The following is a 22,882-nucleotide window of genomic DNA, read 5'->3' as shown; positions in this document are numbered from 1 at the left end:
ATACCACAATTTTTTTTTTAATTCATTCACCTGTTGGTGAGCATTTGAGTTGCTTCCAGTTTTGGCCTATAATGAACAATGTTGCTTTAAGCATTCAATTACATGTTTTGTGTGGACATGTGTTTCCTTTCTTCTTGGGTAAATACTTAAATGAGAGGAATTACTGGATCACATGATAAATGTGTGTTTAACTTTATAAGGTACTATATACTGTTTTCCAAAGTGGTTGTGCTATTTCACACCTCAATGTGTGAGATTTCAAGTTGTTGCACATCCTTGTCAACACTTAGAACTTTCACTCTTTTAAATTGTAACCACTCTTGTGGGAATGTGGTAGTATCACATTGTGTTTTAGCTTACATCTTTCTGATGACTAATAATGTTGAGCATATTTTCATGTGTTTATTGGGTATTTGTAGATCTTCTTTGTGAAATGTCTATTAAAATATTTTGCCCATTTTAATTGTGCTTTATGTCATCTAATGATTGAATTGTAAAAGTTATTTACATACTCTGGATACAATTCCTTTGTTGAATATATGTGTGGTAAAAATGTTTTCCAAGTGTTTGGCTTGCCATTTAGTCTTCTTAACTGGATCTTTGGAAAAAGTAAAAAGTTTTTAAACTTGATGAAGTTGATATTTATAATTTTTCTTTTATACTTCACTTTTTAGAGTGTCTCGTTTAAGAAATCTTTATCTAACTCAATGTCACAAAGATTTTATGCTGTGTTCTCTTCTAGAATTTTATTAGTTTTAACTCAAACATTTAGATCTATAATCTATTTTAAAAGTTGATTTTCTATATAATATAAGGGAAGAGTTGAGGTTTATTTTTTCCATAGAAAGATCCAACTTTCCAGCACCATTTTCTCTATTGAATAGCTTTGGTAACTTTTGTTGAAAATCAAACTATAATACAAATATACAATATTTCAAACAGTATGTATGGGTGTTAAAATAGACAGACCAATGGAATGCAACAGCAGGCCCAGAAATAATCCTCTGTATATACAATCAACTGATATTTAACAAGGGAGAGAGCACTCAATTGGTAAGGGACAGTCTCTTTAATAAGTGGTACTGGGAAAGCTGGAAATGCAGAAAAATTAAATTGGACACCTTTATTATACTACTCAAAAATTAACTTGCAGTGGGTTAAGGACTATAACATAAGACCTGATGCCATAATTCCTAAAAGAAAACAGGGAAAAGCTTCTTGACATGAATCCTGGCAATTATTTTTTTTTGATATGACATCCAAAGCACAAGCAACAGAGAAAAAATTTAACAGATGGGACTACATCAAACAAAAAGTCTTCTGCACAGTAAAGGGACCAATCAACAAAATGAAGGCAACATATGGAATGGAGAAAATATATGCAGCTCATATATTGGGCAAGAGGTTAATATCCAAAATATATAAAGAACTCACACATCTTAATGATGATGACAACAGCAACAGACAACTCAATTAAAGAATGGACAGAGCAATCAAATAGAAATTTTTGCAAAAAGAAATACAAATGGCTAATAGACAAATGAGAACATGCTCAACATCACTAACCATCAAGGAAAAGAAAATCAAAACTATGATGAGATATGACCTCACACCTGCTAGAATGGTTATCATCAAGAAGAAAAGAGGTCATAAGTGTTGGCAAAGATGAGGAGAAAAGGGAACCCTTGTACACTGTTACTGGGAGTGTAAATTAAATTCAGCTACTATGGAAAACTGTATGGAGGTTCCTCAAAAATTAAAAACAGAACTGTCATAAGATCTAGCACTCTTACTTTGAGGTATATATACTAAAAGTGTGACACTGGATATCAAAAAGTTATCTGCATTCCTATGATTTTTACAGCATTATTTCTGTTTTATCAAATTTGGAAATATATCAGCCATGATTTCTTTGCCTATTTTTAATGTCCCCATCTGTCTCTCTTGTCCTTGTCTGTTACATTGTAGAGATTATGGGTTCTATTATTTTTCTCTTATGAATATCATTCCCTTTGTTTTAGATAGTGATTTCCTTGGTTGGGCTTGAACTTCAAACTTCATTTCTTCTGTCTCCATTCAGAACTTTTGTCTTCAGCTGAATTGCTTTGAGTCTGTTCTTCATGTGTGCAGATGCAGTAGACAGAATTTGTGAATTCCCGCTCTGGCTCTTTGCTTCCCAGGAATATGGTATGTTTTTTTCCCACATGTCCTCGTTGCTGCTGTGTAGACTCGTCAAATTGCACTTAGTCCAGGCTAAGAGTCTCACAGAGGAGGAAATTACGCCTATAGCTGTCCACATCCCCCTTCCGTGTGAACACAAACGCCCCATCAGTATCTGTCTGCTGCTGTTTGTTCTCCAGCAACTTCAGGTAGTTTTTCCTCTTAGATTTTTATCATTGCTTTCTGCTGTGTGTGTGTGTGAATATTAGCCCATCATGATGTCTGGCAGCAAATCTCGTTATCTTCATTTTTGAAGGATATCTTCGTTGGATATGAAATTCTTGATTTAAAAAATTTTCTTTCCGCACTTTAAATGTCTTCTGGCCTGCGTGTTTTCTGAGAAATCTGTTGTACTTATTGCCTTTGTTCCTATATGTCCTTTCTTCTGGCTGCTTTTAAGAGTTTCCCCTATATGACTGGTTCTCAGACATTTGGTTATGATCTACCTTGTGTGATTTGAGTGCATGTGTTCATCTTGGTTGAGGTTTATCAAGGTTCTTAAATCTGTAAGATGGAGTTCTAATCAAATCTGGAAAGTCTTCAAATATTATTTCTTCAATTTTTTTCTGTCTCTCTTCTTTTTATGGGATTCTATTACATATATGTTAGACTTTTTGATATCGTCCCACAGGCCACCGAATCTCCATTTATTTCCTCCTCTCCCTACAACCCCAATATAGTTTTCTCTGTGTGCTTTCTTTTAGATAGTTTTTATTACAAAGTCTTCAAATTCATTAATCTTTTGTTGTGAAACATCTAACCTATGATCAATCACACCCAGGGAATTTTTCACTTCAAACTTTTTTCATTGTTATTAATATAAATTCCATTCTTATATTTTCCATTAATCTCATTATGCTCATTTAAGAAATCCTTAAGCATACTGAGTACACTTAAAATAGGTATTTTAGAGTATTTGTCTGTTAATCCAATATCTCTCATTGGCAGGTCTGTTTCTATTGACTGGTTTTCTTCTTGGTTATGTGACACACTCTTTTTGCTTCTTGACATATGTGTGGTGAAGAATTAAATTTATCCAAAGCGTGATCGAGTCTTTATGCTAGCCACTTGTGGATAACCTCTAAACCCTTGGGATGAAGAATTTGGTTGGTCTTTCCCCGTTTTGGAAAGTGGCCTCTAAATCCTTGGAGTTTCCTGAGTAATAGGAGTATCTTTGCTATTAATGGAGGCCTTAATAGTTTATACTAAGTAGATGACTCAGAATGAGGGCTGGCTATGCCAGAATGACCAACAGTGTGATTAGAGGGTTAGCATTTTGAGCCACATATCAGCCTGACCCCTGAGGAGCGAAGGAGGCTGCAAATTGAGTCCAGTCACGTGGCCAATGATTCAACTGATTGTGAATGAAACCTTAATAAAAAATATGGACACCAAAGCTTGGATGAGCTTTCTTGGTAGGCAAGACACTGCATATTGTTACACACTGCTGTACTGAGAAGGCAGTAGATCCTGACTCCATGGGGAGAGGACAAGAAAACTTCATGTTGAGACCCCCTCCCCCTGACATAATCTCTTCTTTTGACTGGTTCTGATTCATGTCTTCTGGCTATAGTAAAGCTGTAATCATCAATATAGTGCTTTCCTGAGTTCTGTGAGTTGCTCTAGTGAATTATTAAACCTGAAGGATTAGTGGGAACCCTCATATTTGTGGTGAGTTGTTCAGAAGTATTGTGGTCTGAAGACCCCTGAACTTACTTGTGTCTGAAGTGAGGGCAGTCTTGTGGAGGACTGTGTCCTAAACCTATGAAGTTTGGCTCAACTTGAGTAGCTGGAGTTGGAAGTCAACACAACATGTCTAGCAACTTGGGGGATGCTGAACATTGTGAAGTCTACACTGTTACCTGTCTGTTTTAACTATCTTCCTTTAAAGAGGGTTCAGTTCAGTTCAGTTGCTCAGTCGTGTCCGACTCTTTGCGACCCCATGAATTGCTGCATGCCAGGCCTCCCTGTCCATCACCATCTCCTGGAGTTCACTCAAACTCATGTCCATTGAGTCGGTGATGCCATCCAGCCATCTCATCCTCTGTCGTCCCCTTTTCCTCCTGCCCCCAATCCCTCCCAGCATCAGAGTCTTTTCCAATGAGTCAACTGTTCACATGAGGTGGACAAAGTACTGGAGTTTCAGCTTTAGCATCATTCCTTCCAAAGAACACCCAGGGCTGATCTCCTTCAGAATGGACTGGCTGGATCTCCTTGCAGTCCAAGGGACTCTCAAGAGTCTTCTCCAACACCACAGGTCAAAAGCATCAATTCTTCGACACTCAGCTTTCTTCACAGTCCAACTCTCTCATCCATACATGACCACTGGAAAAACCATAGCCTTGACTAGATGGACCTTTGTTGGCAAAGTAATGTCTCTGCTTTTCAATATGCTATCTAGGTTGGTCATAACTTTTCTTCCAAGGAGTAAGCGTCTGTTGGACCTTGTTAAATTACTTGTGACTCATCTTGATCTTTTTGGGGAAGTGATTTAACATTTTGTTAGGAATGTGGTCTTCACTTTAAAAATAAATTAATTCTATCACTAAAGCATGACCTTCTGGGATCACTGCTGAATTTTCCAGGTGATTTCTCTTTCTTTCTCTGACACACACACCAGCCATACCCCAATTGCCTCTTACACCAAGCTCTCATACTCTGGACCATTATTCCCCTGTCCTAATCACCCCAGTGCCAGGTACCAGACAACTAGAATTAGCCCCTCCAATCAAGAGCAAATGGAAAATATTCAAACTAGCCAATCCTAAACCTGCTTACCTAACCCTGTCCTTTCCTTCCTGCAGAAACCACAATAAAAGATCTTGTCCACATTTTCCTCTCACTCCCTCTGCCTCCTGACTGATCCTGATTCTCCCCTGTGTGGTGTTGTGTGGCTTGCTGTGTCTCCCAATTCTAGGGATCTGTGAGTATAAACTTCCTTCATGATGGTCATTTCCGTGTCTGCTGGGTTAAAAGAAATCTTCAGTACCACTAAAACACACAAAAAGTAAATGCTGTATGACTATGTAAGTTTCAAAAGCTGGCATAAATAATTATGGTGTTACAAGTCAGGGTGGTGGTTATTCTGAGGGGGGACGTGAGGAGGCCTGAGGGGAGCTTCTGCTATGCTAGTAATCAATTTCCTGATTTAGGTGCTGGTTGCAAGAATGTATTCAGGTTGTGCAAATCAATCAAGTTGTCTATTTCTAATTTGGGCACTTTATGCATGTAATATGGAGCAGTTACATCATTGGTTCCACTCTGCCTCTCCCCATATCCCTGTCCTTTGCAGTGTAACTGCAATACTCTCCTGCTCTGACCTTGGAATCCATCATGTGACTTGATCTGGACAATAGAACAAGTAGAAAGTAAGAGTGTACTAGCTTTTGGCCTGAGCCTCAAGAGGTCTTGTGTGTTTCTTGTCGTTTTATGTTTCTGTTATTGAGATTGTATAGATGTGATGGGGCTAGCTCACTCATGCTAGGACGAGAGCCATGTGGAACAGAGCTGTCTCAGCTAAGGTTCTCCATCCAAACCCAGCCTGGAGCAGGCCTCTCTCAGTTGCAACACAGATGAATGAGTGAGCATAGTTAAGATCAGCCTAGCTTAGCCTAGAACACCTGACCTCCATCGGACTCCCACATGCATGATCTGAAGATAATTGACTTCTTACAACAGTTTGTTATGCAGCAGAAGCTGACTGATACAGTAGTGGAAAAAGATGATGAGGACCAAAATTGGGCAAAGCTGTAAGAGGGAGAATTGAGACAGGAGAAATTTCATTAAAAAAAAAAGTATTCCATCCAACTGGGTTTGAAATGTCACATTACCTATTATCCTGATATGGTATGGTACCAAGAAATCTAGTTTCCCAGTCTGCAAGCCAGCCTCCAGGGAGGCTCCGGCTATACTGAACAGACAAGAGGAAACTGAGAACACACAGGGAGGATCTGGGTGTGGATGGAGGAGAGTGGAGGGGAAGATAAATGAGTTTATTTTCGGGTAGGGTGGAATTTGAGGTCTCTGAAGGAAGTCCAAATGGAGTTGTCCAGCAAGGAGGAAATGCAGATGAGAAGCTCCAGTCTTTGCTGGAGATCTAGGTTTGAGTCTTCTAAACTAGAAGGTAGTAAATGAGGAATCTGGAACTGGATCTGGAAAGCCAATGCAGACACAACTCTAGGTAGCTGTGAGAGCTGACGTCTGGTCACTCCATGGAGAGTGCTTCAGGTATAATGGGTGGGTCCTACATGGTGATCAACTGAAACTGCAGCATATTTACAATTTAATTTTTAACCTAACAGGAAAGTGATAAACACCTCTTCAGCAAGTAGAGGGCTCCTTGTCACATTAAAGCATTACCATACACCAGGAATCAGGAAACAGCCTCAAACTGAGCAGTTGAAACACTGTGTACCTTTCACTGGAATACCTGGTAGGAAATGGCAGGAGTGGATGGAGAAATATGAATGGGGCTCCTGAAAGGCAGTTAGTGGGCGCAAAGGGAGAAGGATTAAGAAAGCACCCAAGAAAGTGGATAGAGGGAAAAGGAAAGATTGGGGTGGAGCCTGAAGTAGGGACAAGAGGAGAAAATTAATAGGGATGAAGCAATCAAGGCAGGTGGGACAAGAAGACAAGAAGATAAACAGTAGGTGGGAAGAGGAGGCCACCCTGGGTGGAGGAAACTGGGTTAAAGAAAGAAGAGGAAAAAAGGGGCACAAAGCAGATGAAGAATACAGTCAAGGAAGCCTGGGTATGGAATCAGAGATGGGAAAAAGATATATTTTTATTTTTTGACCATGCCCAGTGGCATGCTGGATTTAGTTTCCCAACCAGGGATCAAAGTCTTGCCCCCTGCAATGCAACTGCACAGTCCTAACCACTGGACCACCAGGAAATTCTCAGAGAAGGGAAGAAGAAACAGATAATGAAGGAAAGGGTGAAGGATGAGAGAAGCGCGGCAAACAGAAGGGAGATAGGGAAAGAAATGCGTCTTAGGAGTTCAGAGCGCAGTTGCCCTTCGAATGGGAACATTATGTGGAACTCGATTCATCCATGTTAGATGAGAGACTAGCCTCTTTCATGCAGAAAGACCGCGGAGGCAGTAGGGATGGGGAGAGGCTGGTAACTCGCTGGGGGCAACACGGTGCGGAAGGGTCACTAACCAAGGAACGCGGCTCCGGGATTCAGAAAGCCTGGGGGATGCAGGAAGTGCCCGGATGCTGGGCCCAGAGTCGAAGGAAGGATGCAGGGCTGAGTGGAAGCAGGAGAAGAGCGAAGGAGCACACGGAACAGGACGGGCTGGGGAGACCCTGGTGCTGATGGTCAGTGGGTGGGGGTTGCGTGGCGACCACACAGTGTGTTTCGGCCGCAGAATCACCCTGGCTAAATCGTACCTGTGCTTTTCTCTTATTTCCTAGTCTCAGAAGTTGCAACTTCAGAGGTCGATGGGTGAAGAACAAATCTTCGAAGGGCGCTGAGAAGGGTGGCAGGCGATGGAGAGGGAGCGCGCGCGGGCGAAGGCGCTAATATGGGCTAATGGAAGGGCCCGGGACACGACGTTGGCTCCACGAAAGCCTTCGTCCATTCTCCGTCTGGCTGCTTCCAAAGTGCCAGCCTTGCGAAAGGGGCATCGCTGCAAGCCTAGCCAGGGCTGACCGCACCGGGATGGGAGGTAGGATGCAGGGGCGGGAGTCAAGCCCGAAGGGGCGGACGCGGGGTGGCGTCTAGCTCTCCATAAAGGGACCGTGGGGGCCTCGCTCTCTTCTGCGCTGCTAGCGGCCACTGGCAGGGAACACGGCGCAATGTCTGTTCGCTGCCAGCAGAGTCCGGTGCTTGCAGGCAGTGCCACTTTGGCCGCCCTGGGGGCACTGGTCCTGTACCTCGCGGAGCCCTCCGGCTACGGGAAGTACTCGGAGAACTTGATGCCGGTGGCTATCCGTCTGCCCGCCCGCGCCGCCTGGTTCCTGCAGGAACTGCCCTCCTTCGCGGTGCCCGCGGGGATACTCGCCGGGCAGCCCAGCTCTCTCCTGGGTCCGCCTGCGACTGTGCTTCTGGGCCTCTTCTGCGCACATTACTTTCACAGGTAGCGTTTTCCTTTGAGGGCGCGGAGTGGAGCGCACCTCCAGGCTCCCGGCGTCCAGGAGCGCAGCGCGCGGGGCGCCTGGAGGATCGCAGAGGGGAGGTGCGGGCGGCTGTAAGGAGCGTGGAGTGCGGGGCCAGGGGAGCATCTGACAGCGCCGGGGCTGCGGGCGGGACGCAGACTAGTGGAGAAGCGATCGCGGGCAGACGCCGCCTGCGCTCTCCACGGCTCCGAGCGCTTCTCAGGTCTGCTTCGAATCCTTTGACTTCGCTGGGGGAAGAGCGGGGCGGGAGGCGACTGGAAAGCTGTTGGCCCAGCGGTAACCTCTCCGATTCCGCGCGATCCCGTGTCACCTGTGGCGTCTTGCCCATCTCCCCTTCTCATTCCTTCTTCACCTTTTCTTTACAGGGTGCGGGGCGGCTGGTTTTGAGGTCTTGAGGGAGCCCAAGTATTGGCATGTAGCTCAGAGGCTCTGGATCAACTTATCTCGGCAGGGAGATGGGCAGAGCCAAACTTAAATGATGGGAAAGAGAATGCAATGGGAACCCCCGGGCCTGAGGAAGAGTCCCACTTCTCCTGGCCCACGGAAAAGGGACCGCGCTCACCACCAACTCGTTTCATGTTCCCCTGGTACATAAGTGTTAATGAATTGAAGTTAACTTAGAGCCCAAATGCTCTTCTGAATGAAAAAAATCCCAAGTTCAGGAGAAATTTGCCTTCTGGTCTGAGACGGAAAGAAGTAAAGAAACCGAGGGATTTCAGAATTTGGAGAAAGACTGCTCAAAAGAGACTCATAGGGGAAGGAACAAGCGCTTGATTCAGTTGCCCACCATGCCTAGTCATTTGCCACCTGCAGTCCCATTTAGCCCAGTCGTAACCTTGTGAGATATGCATTTACTGTGCCCATTTTATAGACAAAGGAACTGAGGCTGTTTAAGGTTAAGTGGCTGAATGAAGATGATACAGCTAGTGCCCAGCCAAATTAAAATCTAAGCCTGCGAAACTCCGTGGCTCAAGACCTTCCCACCATGTTAAACGGGTAGATACTCTGCAAGGAGAAAACAGAATTCATAGACAGAGAAAAGTTGCCAAACCAAACCAAGCACTGGAACAGAAGCACAGCCTTTTTTGAATAGAGAATTTATGGGATCAAAAAATCAAGGAAATCAAGGAAATCTAGGCATTAGGGTAAACAATTTGTCTCAAAGCTGAAAGGCATCATCCTCTCTCATAATGTATCATGAGGGGAAAGTGATGCCTCATTTTGGGAAAAGGAAGTGTCGAATAACAAGTTTTAAACTGTCTTTTCTTATAACCTCTTCTTATCCTCTGGATCTTTTTTATTGGTTAAGATTTGATATTTATGCAATTTTAACTGAATTCTCACTCTTCTAATAATTATTGCCAAGCAACCATTTTATAAATGGTTGTCCTTTCTGGATTTTATTTTACCCAGATTTGAGTTGTTTAATTTACACAGAAAGAAAGACATTAGATGCAGAAGGCTAGAGACCAGCTTTTGATTTCGCTTGTTTTCTGAAAGCATATTTAACAGAAAAAATGTGATTTTTATCAGAAAGTTACTTTTAGCACCATAAACAATATTTTTATGAGTTCATTTCATCTTGCAGTAAAGATTAGTGTTTTCTGACAATCCTTTTAACAAAGAATTTTAGACTTGTTTTTAAAGCCAAAAAGTACTTTTCCTTAATAAATTATGACAAGTACATTAAAAGAACCAAGGAAGTAATTACACATAAAATGAATATCGACATACTGTTCATCTTATTCAGGGGAAATTTAAAATGTAAGTAAAGGATCTGGGGACTAAGTCTGCCTGCAGGAAAATTCCCACTGAAAACACAACTTTGGGTGAATGAGTTGTCCCTAAGGAATGAAGATGTGCTGTTTTGTACATCATTCCCCTTGTGTGAACTCTTTGTTTGAGTCTGCTGGACTGTTGAATCTGTTATCATTTTGAGTGCTTACAAGGGGTTACTCCAAACACTATTTGAGTTATCTATAATCCTCATACCAGCCCATTAAGGAAGTTCTATTATCACCTCCATTTTCCAGGTGGGAAACTGGGGCCAAAAAAATGATTAAATAACTTGCCCAAGGTCACACAGTAACCAGGGACCTAGGATTTAGATCCATGGAGTTTGAATCCAGATCTCAGGCTCTTAGCTACCACGATAAACTGTTTTACATTTGTTCTTGCTGTCTTGTTCTTGCCCTTTAAAAAACTATGTTTAGGTTTAAAGTTATTTTTTAAGTTATAAAAATAATGAATGTTTACTATAGAAATTATGGAAAGTACAAAAGTAGAAAAATTGCGATAATTTCAGCACCTGAGTACATTAATTGTTAATGTTTTGGGACATTTCCATCAAGGCTTTAATTTTTATTGGTAGATTTTTACACATGCTTGCTATATGGAATATATATAGATTTTAGTTCTACCTGAGTACTGTTCATAATAAAAATTTCCCACATTATCATAGAATCTTTGTAAATATCATCTTAGTGGTTGCTTGTTATTTCACTTATCCTAAAAACAATAATTTACCTATCCATTAATTTATAGTTTTTGAAATAATTTAAATAATTTTTTTATTAAATGGGACAATTTGTCTTTTTGCCTAGCCTAGGCTAAATAAGGCTATGATGTACATTTTTGCATCTAATATTTTTTCAGAAGTCAGGACCATTCTCTTAGTCAGGATTCCCAGAAGTGGTTCAAAGATACGAGCATTTTGGCTTTAAGTTTTAGAAGTCATTTGGGTTGATAGTGAGGGCACATTAAAAAAAAAAAGCTCCAGACTGCCTTGGTTTTATCCTGTCCTGTACATAGCTATGACACAGAGAATATGATGGAGGGAGAAGTGTTCACAAGAAGGCTGGTTTATCTGTGGCTTAGACTCTTCTGCAAAATGTCCTTTGGGGACTATTCAGAAAGCAAATATGTCCCATAGGATAGAAGGTGAAACTCTTTGTACATTTCTCCATACAAGGATGACATACTAGAATGTGAATTTCACAAGGGCATAGGTGTTTGTCTCATTTGTTTAGGTTGTGTCTTGGTGTAGAAAGTGCCAGTACATAGCTGGTACTCACTAAAATTTGTTGAATGTGTGAATGAACTCTTCTTCTGACATCAGTAAAGGCAGTCAGAAATGTGGGAGAGCAAGCAATTACTTAGGAATCATTGCTGAGATTGCATGGCTAGGTCAACTCAGATCATTCTCTTCCCTTCACAATCTATTGTTGTAGATATTTGGATGGTTTAGCTACGTGGAAATGACTGCTGTGTAAGCATGTTGCCTAATCCCACGTCTAAAGTTGTTTAAAGTCAGAATTTTCTCACCTCTTGTTGACCTTGATTATAGCCTGGAACGATACTTTACCCCTACTCCCTGATTGATCATTTTGTCAACTTGCCATGGTGTTTCAGGCAATAGTCATCACACCACCTAAGCCTGGGGGAAGCTGAAGTTTTTTCAAGACTTGGGTGTGACCTTGGTGCTTAGACGAAAAAGAAAAATCTCTTTTCAAAAGAAGGTGACCATTTTGTAAAAAGCTGATGGCAGTTTGACCTTCCATGAGGCACATCCAGAAGCAGAGGGTAATGCACACATTAGAATCTATTTGAATTTGGAGAGAACTTTTCTGTAGTTTAGATGCTGAAACTAATGATGTTTTCTATTCAGCCAAGTACAACGATGGCTTCAGTAAGAGGTCTTTTTGCTTGATTGCTCAGTTCATCCTCCAGAGCATGAATCCTCCATCCTTCAAGACTCAGATCATCAGTTCCTCCAAGAAGCCTTCTCTGAGTCCTTTCTCCTTTTGTAAATCAAGATGTGGTACCATTCCTTGGGCTTTCATAGCAGCCAGGGTGGCCTTCCATGAGGCACTTCACACACTTGATCATAATTCTCTGTTTTAAAGAAATGTCACATCTGTCCAGGCTCCTCATTTTATAGAAGCAGACCACCACAGAGTTTAGTCAATTAGGGGCAAAGAAGGGACTGGAACTTGAGTCTCCTGTGCCCTGTCAGTGCTTCTCCAATCTCATGACCTGCACAGGTCTCAAATATTCAGAAGTAATCAAACCTTGTGAAGGAAATTAGTTATTGGCTGAAATCAGAACAATGATTAATGTGGACATTGGAAATCATCTTAACAAATCTCTCCTCTTACACACTGAGCAGAAAGGCCCGCGTGGAATAAACTGAATTCTTGTGGTCACTTAATCATGTGTTAAGGACATTCATGAGGCATAATTTGGATCAATTAAGATTAACTGAGAGATTCTTTAAAATGGGGGATCTTTAAAAGCAAGCTTTTTCTGTATAAAAGCTAGATAGTAGCTATTTTAGGCTTTGCAGTCATACAATCTCTGCTACAGTAGGTACTCAACTCTGCGATTGTAGCATGAAAACACAGACAGTATGTAGAGAAGTGAGTGTGGTAATGTTCTAGTAAAACTTTATTTACAAAAACAGGTAGTGGGCTGTATTTGGGCTGTGGGTCATATTTTGCCAGTCCTTCCTTAAGAAAACCATGAGTAGCATAGCTTTACATTTAGTTCTCTGTTAAATTCTATCATAAAATTGTGTTAAATCCTGTATAAAAGCAGTGGACATGGTCTAGGAAAATTCTGCTACCTTTTAATAGGAATTTGGTAGTAAATCTCATTTTCTGAGGATTCCTGGGTTCTGAGTCCTTTATTTGAACCTTTGTGGGAAATAGTAAGAGTCTTGGAGTTTACATTCTAAATGGGATGACCTCATAAGCACATCTGAAACATACACAGCTATGTTTGCCAGAGATGTAAACAAGTTTTAGAGATCTTGACCACTTTTACCATATTGAAGAAGGGACCAACTCCTTACTCATTTAAAGTCTAACTTAATGTCACTTAAAAAGAACAATCATGATAAGGAAATGGTGATCCCTGTTGGTGAAGTGATGTGTATGAAGTTACATGGTGAGGAAGGGGCAGAGTGGGGCTTGAACTTGGGTCTCCCAATTCTTTATCAGAGTTCCACGTGCTCAGAACTGTGCTAGGCCCTAGGGAGAACACACAAAAGAAGTACAATAGCTGGTCCTTGCCCTCCAGGAGGAAGGCCGGAAAACGCATCATGGTGTGTCTGACGCTCCATCTGGTGTGAAAGCTTGGTGGTAGCAATGTCAGTGTGAGAGGTCCAGGACAGGTGGGAAAACGCAAATTAAGCGACATGTGGACCATGGTCACGCTACTGAATGTGCTGAGGTCTCTGGTGCCTGTCTGAGTGTGCAGATGGGTGAGTGGGTTTTGAGGAAGCCCAATAAATAATGACACCCCTCTTCCCCACCCAAGTTCATAATCAACTAAGAGACCCAGGAATGAGGCAACTAGAGACAAATTACCACCCTTATTAGTGGTAAAGCTGGTTTGGGGCAACATAGTTTTCATTTTGGATCCTAACACTGCCCCTCAGAAACACTCAGCAACAACGATGGCTGAATACCACAGGCCTTACGCAGTACTGCCTGTTCTGGAAAGACAGCAGATTGAGAGAAGGCCTGAGCTGCAAACATTCCTTGAGAGGTCCTGCTTTCAAATTTATCATTTATTCCTCCTTTCCTGAGGGGAAATACGTGAGGGGGAGTGGAAAGGCCAGGAGGGATACTCAACTGAAGGGCTCTCAGTAAGCACGAGGGGAACAAGAATGTTTTCTGTTACCAGATAGACCATGAAAATTGTCTACCTATTGATTTTTGCCAGAGCCTGGCAACTTGGTCCTGGAATCTGGAGCACTTCCCATTTTGCTTTTTGACTCCTTGCCACATATGGCAATGGGGATATCAAAGGCTGGATTCAAGATGTTGAAAAAGTTGCTGCACTCAACCCAACAGCCTTTGAGGAGACTCAACTTAGCATAGGAGCTCTAAAGTTTAAAACCCTCTGAACTGGGGCCAGCAGTGCAATTTGCCTTCCCTTTGGTTATGGAAGGGGGATAAAGGAGGGAGAAACCAACATTTATTGAGCTCCGGGTGTTCCTGGAATTATGTTGTGTGTTTTATATCAGTTATCTCATTTTGTCCTTGAAACAATTGCTGTTATTAATGTGGTTTCACAAATAACTGCGCTCTGCCTGATTGTGGTGATTGGTGGGAGTGAAGGGGAGTGATGAGCAAGCACTTAGCTGGTCCTCAAATGATGGTCTATTCCCAGCTTTGTGAGTGGGAATGAGGTGTTCAGTCAGGGAAAGGGGGCTGTTTGGTAGCCTAGGACTTAAAATTGCCCTATGCGCCATGTGTGCTCCATCTTAGAATACTTCTCCTCTTTTTAATATCAAATCTCTCTTTTATCATGCCATAATATCTGATCCTACTATCCAAGCCTTAAATCAGTTCTTGACCATTTTCAAGATTCTCCCGTTATACTTACTTCATGTTGTCAAGGCTGATCCTAAAAGTTACTGTGAAGAAAGTAAGGCCATTTGCTTTTGACAGTTTTCCTATTTGACAATGAAAAATCCCAAATCCTTTTCTGCGTGCATTCTTTGTTTCTCGCTGCTGCCTCTATCTGTCCTCTTTCAACAGCAGCGCTGGTCTCACTTCAGTCTCCCAGTGAGTGTTCTTTACTTACTAAAAGTTCCCTATCTGATAAACAAATCTAAATACTAGTGTGTTAGGTCCTTTGTTTTCTTGTTATTGAATTTTGAAAATTCTTATATATCCTAGATACAAGTTCTTTACCAAATATGTGCTTTGCAATTAGTTTCTCCTGGTCTGCATGAGTTATCTTTTTTCATTCTCTTAACTGTATCTTTTGAAAAACAGAGGTTTTTAATTTTGATGAAGTCCAGTTTTTCTATTTCTTTTCATGCAATTAGATCTAAGAAACCTTTATCTAGTCTAAGGTCACATAGATTTTCTCTTATTTTCTTATAAAATATTTATTGCTTCAGGTTCTACATTTTTGTCTATGACCTATTTTGAGTTAATTTTTAGATAGGGTTAGAAATATGGATCAAAATTCTTTCTTTTACATATGGATAGCCCATTGTTCCAGTACCAGTTGTTAAAAATACTTTTCTTTCTCTAATGAAATTGCTCCTGCACCTCATAATATGAACAGATACTTTACTAAAGAAAACATATGAATGGCAAATAAAAACAGGGAAAGATGCTCAACATCATTAGTCATTCAGTTCAGTTCAGTTCAGTCACTTAGTCGTGTCCGATTGTTTGCAACCCCATGGACTGCGGCACACCAGGCCTCCCTGTCCATTGCTAGCTCCCGGAGTTTACTCAAACTCATGTCCTTTGAGTTGGTAATGCCATCCACCCATCTTGTCCTCTGTGGTCCCCTTTTCCTCCTGCCTTCAATTTTTCCCAGCATCAGAGTCTTTTCCAGTGATTCAGTTCTTTGCATCAGGTGGCCAAAATATTGGAGTTTCAGCTCTAGCATCAGTCCTTCCAATGAATGTTCAGGACTGATTTCCTTTAGGATGGACTGGTTGGATCTCCTTGCAGTCCAAGGGACTCTCCAGAGTCTTCTCTGACACCACAGTTCAAAAGCATCAATTCTTCAGTGCTCAGCTTTCTTTATAGTCCAACTCTCACATCCATACACACATACATACACATACAATCTCACATCTCACATCACGTAATGTGATCTCATATCACATTAGTCATTCAGTTCAGTTCAGTTCAGTCGCTCAGTCGTGTCTGACTCTTTGCAACCCCATGAATCGTAGCACGCCAGGCCTCCCTGTCCATCACCATCTCCTGGAGTTCACTCACACTCACGTCCATCGAGTTGGTGATGCCATCCAGCCATCTCATCCTCTGTTGTCCCCTTTTCCTCCTGCCCCCTATCCCTCCCAGCGTCAGTCTTTTCCAATGAGTCATTAGTCATTAGGGAAATGCGAATCAAACTACAATGGGATACCAGTATGTTTCCATTAGAATGGCTACATTAAAAAGACTGAATGTACCAAGTGCTACTGAGGAATGCAGAAGACTAGAACACTTATACATTGTTGATAGGAATGTAAAATGGCAGTCTCTTTGGAAAACATTTTGAAGTCTCTTAAACAGTTAAACATAAACATACCATGTGACCTGCCCATTCCATTGCTAGCTCTTTTTCCAAGCAACATAAAAGCATATGTTGACACAAAGACTTGTATACACATGTTTCTAGCAGCTTTATTTGTAGTAGCCCAAAACTGGAAACCACCCAAATGTCCATCAAAAAGTAAATGAGTAAATAAACTGGTATAGCCAAATAATCTAATACTACTCCACCATAAAAATGAATGAACTATTGATGTGAGCTACAAGGATGAAGCTCAGAATAATTGTTCTGGGTAAAGAAGCCAAGCAAAAAGAAGAGTGCATGCTTTATGACTCCATTAGTATACAACTCTGTGAAATCCAAACTCATCTATGGAACATGAAGTACATCAGTGATTTCCTGGGGACAAAGGGAGAGACAGAAGGATGAGATTATGAGGAGTATGAACAAAATTTTGGTGGAGATGGATATGTTCATTGTTTTGATGTCATGACAGTTTTAAAATTTATCAAACTGCATGCTTTAAATATGTGCAGTTGATTGTTAATTATATTTCAATGAAGATTAAAAAACCTATAGGTAGACCTAAGGAAAAACTGTGTGTATGTGTGGCCTTGTGTCACTGACAATTGTTTAGACTTTCTGTGAGGCGATGTTTAACAGTAGCTGAATAGCTGTTCACTTTCTTCCCCCAGGAATTTCACTTGGGGAGGATACTCAAGGGAAATAGTCCAAAAGAAAGAAACAATTTACATAAAATTATGGTGTTATGGTTCACAGCTGTAGAATACTGAAAGTTACTTAAATTCTCTACTATCAAGGGCTGATTGTAACTAATATGATTGAATATTATGTATACTTCAAAAATATTAGCTTCTTGGATCTGTGTCTGTGATGAAAATAAGTATAATGTATAAGATCATTTAGTGAAGAAATAGCGCAAAATGAATATGCTCTGAGAAATACCTGTCAACACTTATGAATTAATATATTAATTAAAGTGATGTGAATAGCTGATAATTTTGGTTTATAGATTTGCATGTAATATTTTCAAAGTGTTTAATTGTATAACTCTCACTATACCTAATAGAAGGAATAATACTGACATTATGAGATTTTAAGTTACCTTGCTAGCTATATAATTAAATGCCAGTGGAGATCAAGACATTTCTACAAGAATGGATAAACACAAGGTCCTACTGTATAGCACAAGGAACTATTGATATAAGCAATATGGTGTGATAAACCATAATGGAAAAAATATAAAAAAGAATATATATGTGTATAACTGAGTCACTTTGTGGTACAGCAGAAATTAACACAACACTATAAATCAACTATACTTCAATAAAATGATAAATTAAAAGGAAAGCTCTTTCTACAAATAAGCATTGCTTTGAGGGGAAGGTCACCACTACATGATCTCCCCCACTAAGCCACTAGGACATCACTAACTTCTGAAATTGTCATCTTTCATTTTGACCCTTTGAGTTAGGGTATTGAAGATTCCTTAAAATGCAGTTGTGTTTAAAGTTGTTGTTCTATTGCTCAGTCGCTCAATTGTGTCTGACTCTTTGTGACCCCATGGACCGCAGCACACCAGGCTTCCCTGTCCTTTACCATCTCCTGGAGCTTGCTGAAACTTATATCCAATGAGTTGGTGATGCCATCCAACCATCTCATCCTCTGTTGTCCCCTTCTCCTCCTGCCTTCAGTCTTTCCCAGCATCAGGTCTTTTCTAATGAGTCAGCTCTTCACATCAGGTGGCCAAAGTATTGAAGCTTCAACTTCAGCATCAGTCCTTCCAATTAAAAGCAGAGATTTTTGACATTTGGTTGAAATCTATCATATTGCTATTTGTCTCGCTGTTATTTGTTCATATTTTCCCTCTATCTTCCGTCTTTTGAAATGAGTGTTATTTTATTCCATTTTATATCACCATTTACTTTCAAGTGATATTATACCACTTCATGTATAGGAATATGAAATAATATACTTCCATTTCTCCCCTGTTGACCTTTATGCTATTGTGTTTGTTTTACTCCTATACATGCCATAAGAAGCTTCAACATATTGCTGTTATTTTTGTTTAAACAGTCAATTATCTTTTAAAGGGATTTAAATGATAAAATCATGTATTTGCCATTTCTGATGTTCTTTACTTTTGAACGTTGATCTATATTTCTATCTTATTTTTTATTTTGCCTGAAGAATTTAATTTTTTAGGACAGTTTTTTTCATATTTTGAATATCTGAAAATGTCTTTATATCTCCTTTGTTTCTGAAGGTATGTAATTCTAGATATAACATTTTAGATTGCAGCTATTTACTTTCAGTACTTTAAATATGTCGCTCCACTGTTATCTTGCTTACATCATTTCCAAAAAGAAACCTGTCTTTTTCCATATCTTTTTCCTCTTTTATGAAACTGTCTTACAAATCACTGATGCTTTTATCATTTTTTAAGATTTTTTTTCAGTGTGTTTCTTTTGGATAGTTTCTGTTGCTGTGTCTTCAAGTTTACAGTCTTTTATTCTGTGATATCTTATGTATTATTAATCCTGTTTCCAATCTCAGACATTACAGTTTCCATGTCTAGAAATTCGATTTTGGCCCTTTTTGCTATTTTCTATGTCTCTACTTAATTTTACATACATATGAAATACAATTATAATAGCTGCTTTAATGTTATTGTCGGGTAATTCTAACATCTGTGTTTTCCTGCTTCTTTGCATTTCTGGTAATCTGGACAGAGGAACTTGGTGCCTGGGGTCAGAAAGATCCAAACATGACTGAGCAACTAAGTAAGCTCGGCACATTGGAACTTGCTGGCTATTGCATATTTTTGTATTCCTATAAATATTCTTGAGCTTGGTTCTGGGTTGCAGTTAAGTTACTTGGAAGTAATTTGGCCCTTTCAGATCTTGATCTGATTTTCTAGGTACTTCTAGAAGAGTGCTAGTGCAAGGGCTAATTAATTCTCTCCTCTGATCCAAGGCCTTTTTGAGTACTCTACCCAGAGTCCCATGTATTACAAGTTTTTCATTCTGGCTGGTGGTAATGGGCTCTATTCCTGGACCATTGTGAATGACATCAGAATCCCTATAAACCTGGGCTACGGTATAAAGTCAAACAGCTAGAATTAGAAAACCACAGTTTTGTTTTTGCAAACAATGAGAAATAAAGGATACAAAATTGTAGCGTAGAGAAATGATGTATTTGTGTCCAACAGTGAACATGTCTTGTCCTTAGCTTAACTTAGTAAGCTTGCTCAACTTTGTACTTCGAGATGAAAACCACCCAATGTCACAATTTACAATTTGTTATTTTGGTCATGTTCATTTATCATGAGTGGCTGAGCAGGTGTGTTTACACAATGCCAAAACACACACCAAACCTGTCAACTTAAAAAGAAGAGATAAACTAGTTATTCAAATTAACTGATTAGCAGGTCAAGAGATCCATTTGCGTCTATTAGTATACTAAAATCTTGATCTTAGGAACAAACAAACATATAAATGAATAGGGTCAGTGGTCTGTAGCCTGTGTCTTTTAGGAGGTTGAACCTCAATGATGATTACTCTTTCTATCACTCAGAAGAACCCTCAGTTTCTTAAAACTTTGGTAATTAATTGGCTATTCAGACTGAACTTCTATTTTGATGTAGAGGCAGAAAGAAAGAGGAAAATTGAATGAATGAGCAATTCCAAGTTCTCTCAATACTACCAGGACAAAAATATTAAGAGACAATATAAACAGGAAACTTAAAAATGGTATACTGTTTCTTCATGAGCTGGTCATCTCAACATTTTTCATAATTTTAATATATCTATTGGATCATGACCATCAGATAATTCACACCAGATGACATTTGCAAGGGGTTGACAATGGGGCCTATCTGTTCTGGAATTTTTCCCATGGTACAACCCTTATGAAAAATGATCAACCATTCTACCGCAGGGGGAAAAAAGTAGTTTTATTGAATTGAGCCCCTTAAAAAATACTAGATTTTGCAGTCTAATTTCTCTGTGTGTACATTTGGAGAAACCAAAACATCTGGTCACTGCCAATTTGAAAAGTTTGTTAAATTTGCTATTGGAGGTTATGAAGTCAGTGGTTTTTAACCCTGGCTACACATTGGAGTCATCTGGGGGCGACTCTTAAGTGCTGCCAAGGCTCCCAATCCTATGCCCTTGATTCTGTTATTTATCTTCAGTGTGCCTCTTTACCTTTAGCATTGGGTGATTTGAATATGCAACCAGAGGTGACAGCCTCCAATGTAGACAAATTCCCGTGAAACTGGCATTTTTTTTCATACAGTGAATGCAATAGAGCAAAGTGCTCGAGAACATAAACTCTGGAAATAGTTCCATCTGGACTTGGATCTCAACTGTGATATATCATAGCTGTACCAACTGGGGCTAGTTTAATCTCACCGTGCCTTAGTTTCCTCATCTGCACAATGAGGATAATTACAACACTACCTATCTCCTAGGGTTGCTGTAAAGATTAAATGAGTTAATATGTGCAAAGTACTTAGAACAGTACCTGGAGCATAGTAAGCACTGTATAAATATTAGTTGTATGTGGTTCTTTGCTGGCAGTTCCCTTACAGGAAGTCTGAACTGAAATTAACTTCAGTGACCTAATATTACTCTAACAAGGTCACTAGTTCCCTGTAGTTGCTATAATAAATTACCACAAACTGGCTGCCTTAAAACAACAGAAATTTTTTCTGTCATCACTCTGGAGGCCAGAAGTCTGAAATTTTTTTCTCCTGTCCTTTTGGAGGCCAGAAGGCATCAGCTGGGTTCCCTGTGGAATCTCTAAAGGGACATCCTTCCTTGCCTTGTTCAGCTTCAGCAGCTGCCTACATTTCTTGAGTTATCTATGTTCTGTCTTCACAGTGCCTTTTTCTCTGGGTATCTTTCTTCTCTTTTTCTGCTCCTTGTGTAAGGATATGTATGATGGCATTTAGCATCTATTCAGATTATCCAGGATAGCTTCATCTTCTCAAGATCCTTAATTTAATCTCATCGTTTGCCATATAAGATTATTCACTCTTTTGCTATAATGAAGTAATAGTCACAAGTTCTGGGGATTAGGGCATAAACATATTTTGGGGGCCAGCCTTCAAACCACAGCACAAGGTCCATAATTAAACATAAGCTTGGATGGAATGCACCATGGGCTCATTCTGTATTTAGTCACTTTTGCACTTGACCTGTACTTCCCACTCTCTAAGATGTCCAAAACCATTACTCACATTGACAGGTGTCATCTGAGTCTATAGACAAGTGACTGTTCATCATTTCTTGGGAAGCACTTGGGGAAGTAGGCCAAGGGCTCAGAGGACTGGTTGGCCTATGCTCTTTGGCATTCAGAAAGGCTCCTACAAGGAAAGGCCTCTTGGTGAGTTCTGCTCCAAGAAAATAATTTTGGGGAAACTCTGTTTTATGATCAAATGCAACTCAAAACCTTCACCAATTCTGGTTTTAAATCTGGAAAAGTTTGATGCTCGTTTTACAAGAGAACAGTGTGGTGTTGCATTAATCAGGCTCCTTCAGTTTCAAGTGACAGGAAATTCAAGTAGGTTTAAGTAAAATCTGAATTAGTTACCTTTCATGACTGGAAAATTCTAACTTCAGGTCCAGATTGATTTAGTGGTTCCAAAGATACCATCAAGATCTGGTTTCTCTCTGTAGCTGTTGGCTCTACTTCTTTTACTGGCTCTGTTTTCAGAAAGGCTGTCATTTGGTGGTAGCAAGACAACTGTAGCACCTAAGAGTGTATATCCTCCATGGGGTCGCAAAGAGTTGGCCATGACTGAGCAACTCGGATCCAGGGCATATGGAAAAGAAGAGTTTTAGAAAAATCATAAGCAAAACCTTTTTGGAGTTTATATGCCCATCTCTGAAATAGCCAGTGTAATAGGGTTATCCTTGTTCTGATTGGCTGAGAATGGACCTTTTCACAGAGTAAGATGGGAAGGAAGTGGGTCCCTGGTGGAGAACCAGGGTAGTTACCTAAGGAGGAAGAATGAATGTTGGGTGGCAGATGCAACAAATGACTACCAGAGATGCAACAAGATCCTTGGACTAAAATGACTGAAAAACCAAACAAGGATTCTTTTGAAGGGCATGTGGAATTTTTTTCCAATTGGATATTTTGATCTTAATTTTCCTTTCCAGTTAGAAATGAGTGAGTTGTTTTGAAGCAGAAGACCCTCTTTTAAATCTCATCTCTGCTGTTCCTTTGTAACTGTGTGGCCTTAGGGAAACTACCACACCTCTGTGAACTTCGTATTCTTCACTGGCCTAGCAGTAGTAACACACACACACACACACACACACATGCACACTCAGAATAAATGCCTTCTTCTCAGGACATCAGGGTGCATTAACAGAATAAGCCTACCTGAACACAATCTGATTAGTATCAAAAAAACATCTGCCCCAGTAATTCTTTCTGTGGCCTTGAAATATGTCTGAAATCCTACCATTCAA

At 40.2% G+C, this 22,882-nt stretch overlaps 1 protein-coding gene across 4 annotated transcripts in view; it reads left to right on the top strand.

Moving 5' to 3' along the window:
• The first annotated feature begins 7,618 nt into the window (after window positions 1-7,618).
• The window catches only part of SRD5A2 (steroid 5 alpha-reductase 2), a 48,403-nt gene continuing 33,139 nt past the window's right edge, over window positions 7,619-22,882 (top strand). For 3 of the 4 annotated variants that reach the window (XM_059891302.1, XM_024998787.2, XM_059891301.1), the window contains exon 1: window positions 7,619-8,302. In XM_059891302.1, coding sequence (XP_059747285.1) covers window positions 8,022-8,302 — 281 coding nt within the window. In that variant the 5' untranslated portion in view covers window positions 7,619-8,021. The remainder of the gene's footprint in view (window positions 8,303-22,882) is intronic. The other variant, NM_001205937.1, reaches the window with a different exon arrangement.

Source organism: Bos taurus, chromosome 11 (genome assembly GCF_002263795.3).
Source record: "Bos taurus isolate L1 Dominette 01449 registration number 42190680 breed Hereford chromosome 11, ARS-UCD2.0, whole genome shotgun sequence".
Taxonomy (NCBI): domain Eukaryota; kingdom Metazoa; phylum Chordata; class Mammalia; order Artiodactyla; family Bovidae; genus Bos; species Bos taurus.
This window is presented reverse-complemented; position numbering and strand designations above follow the sequence as displayed.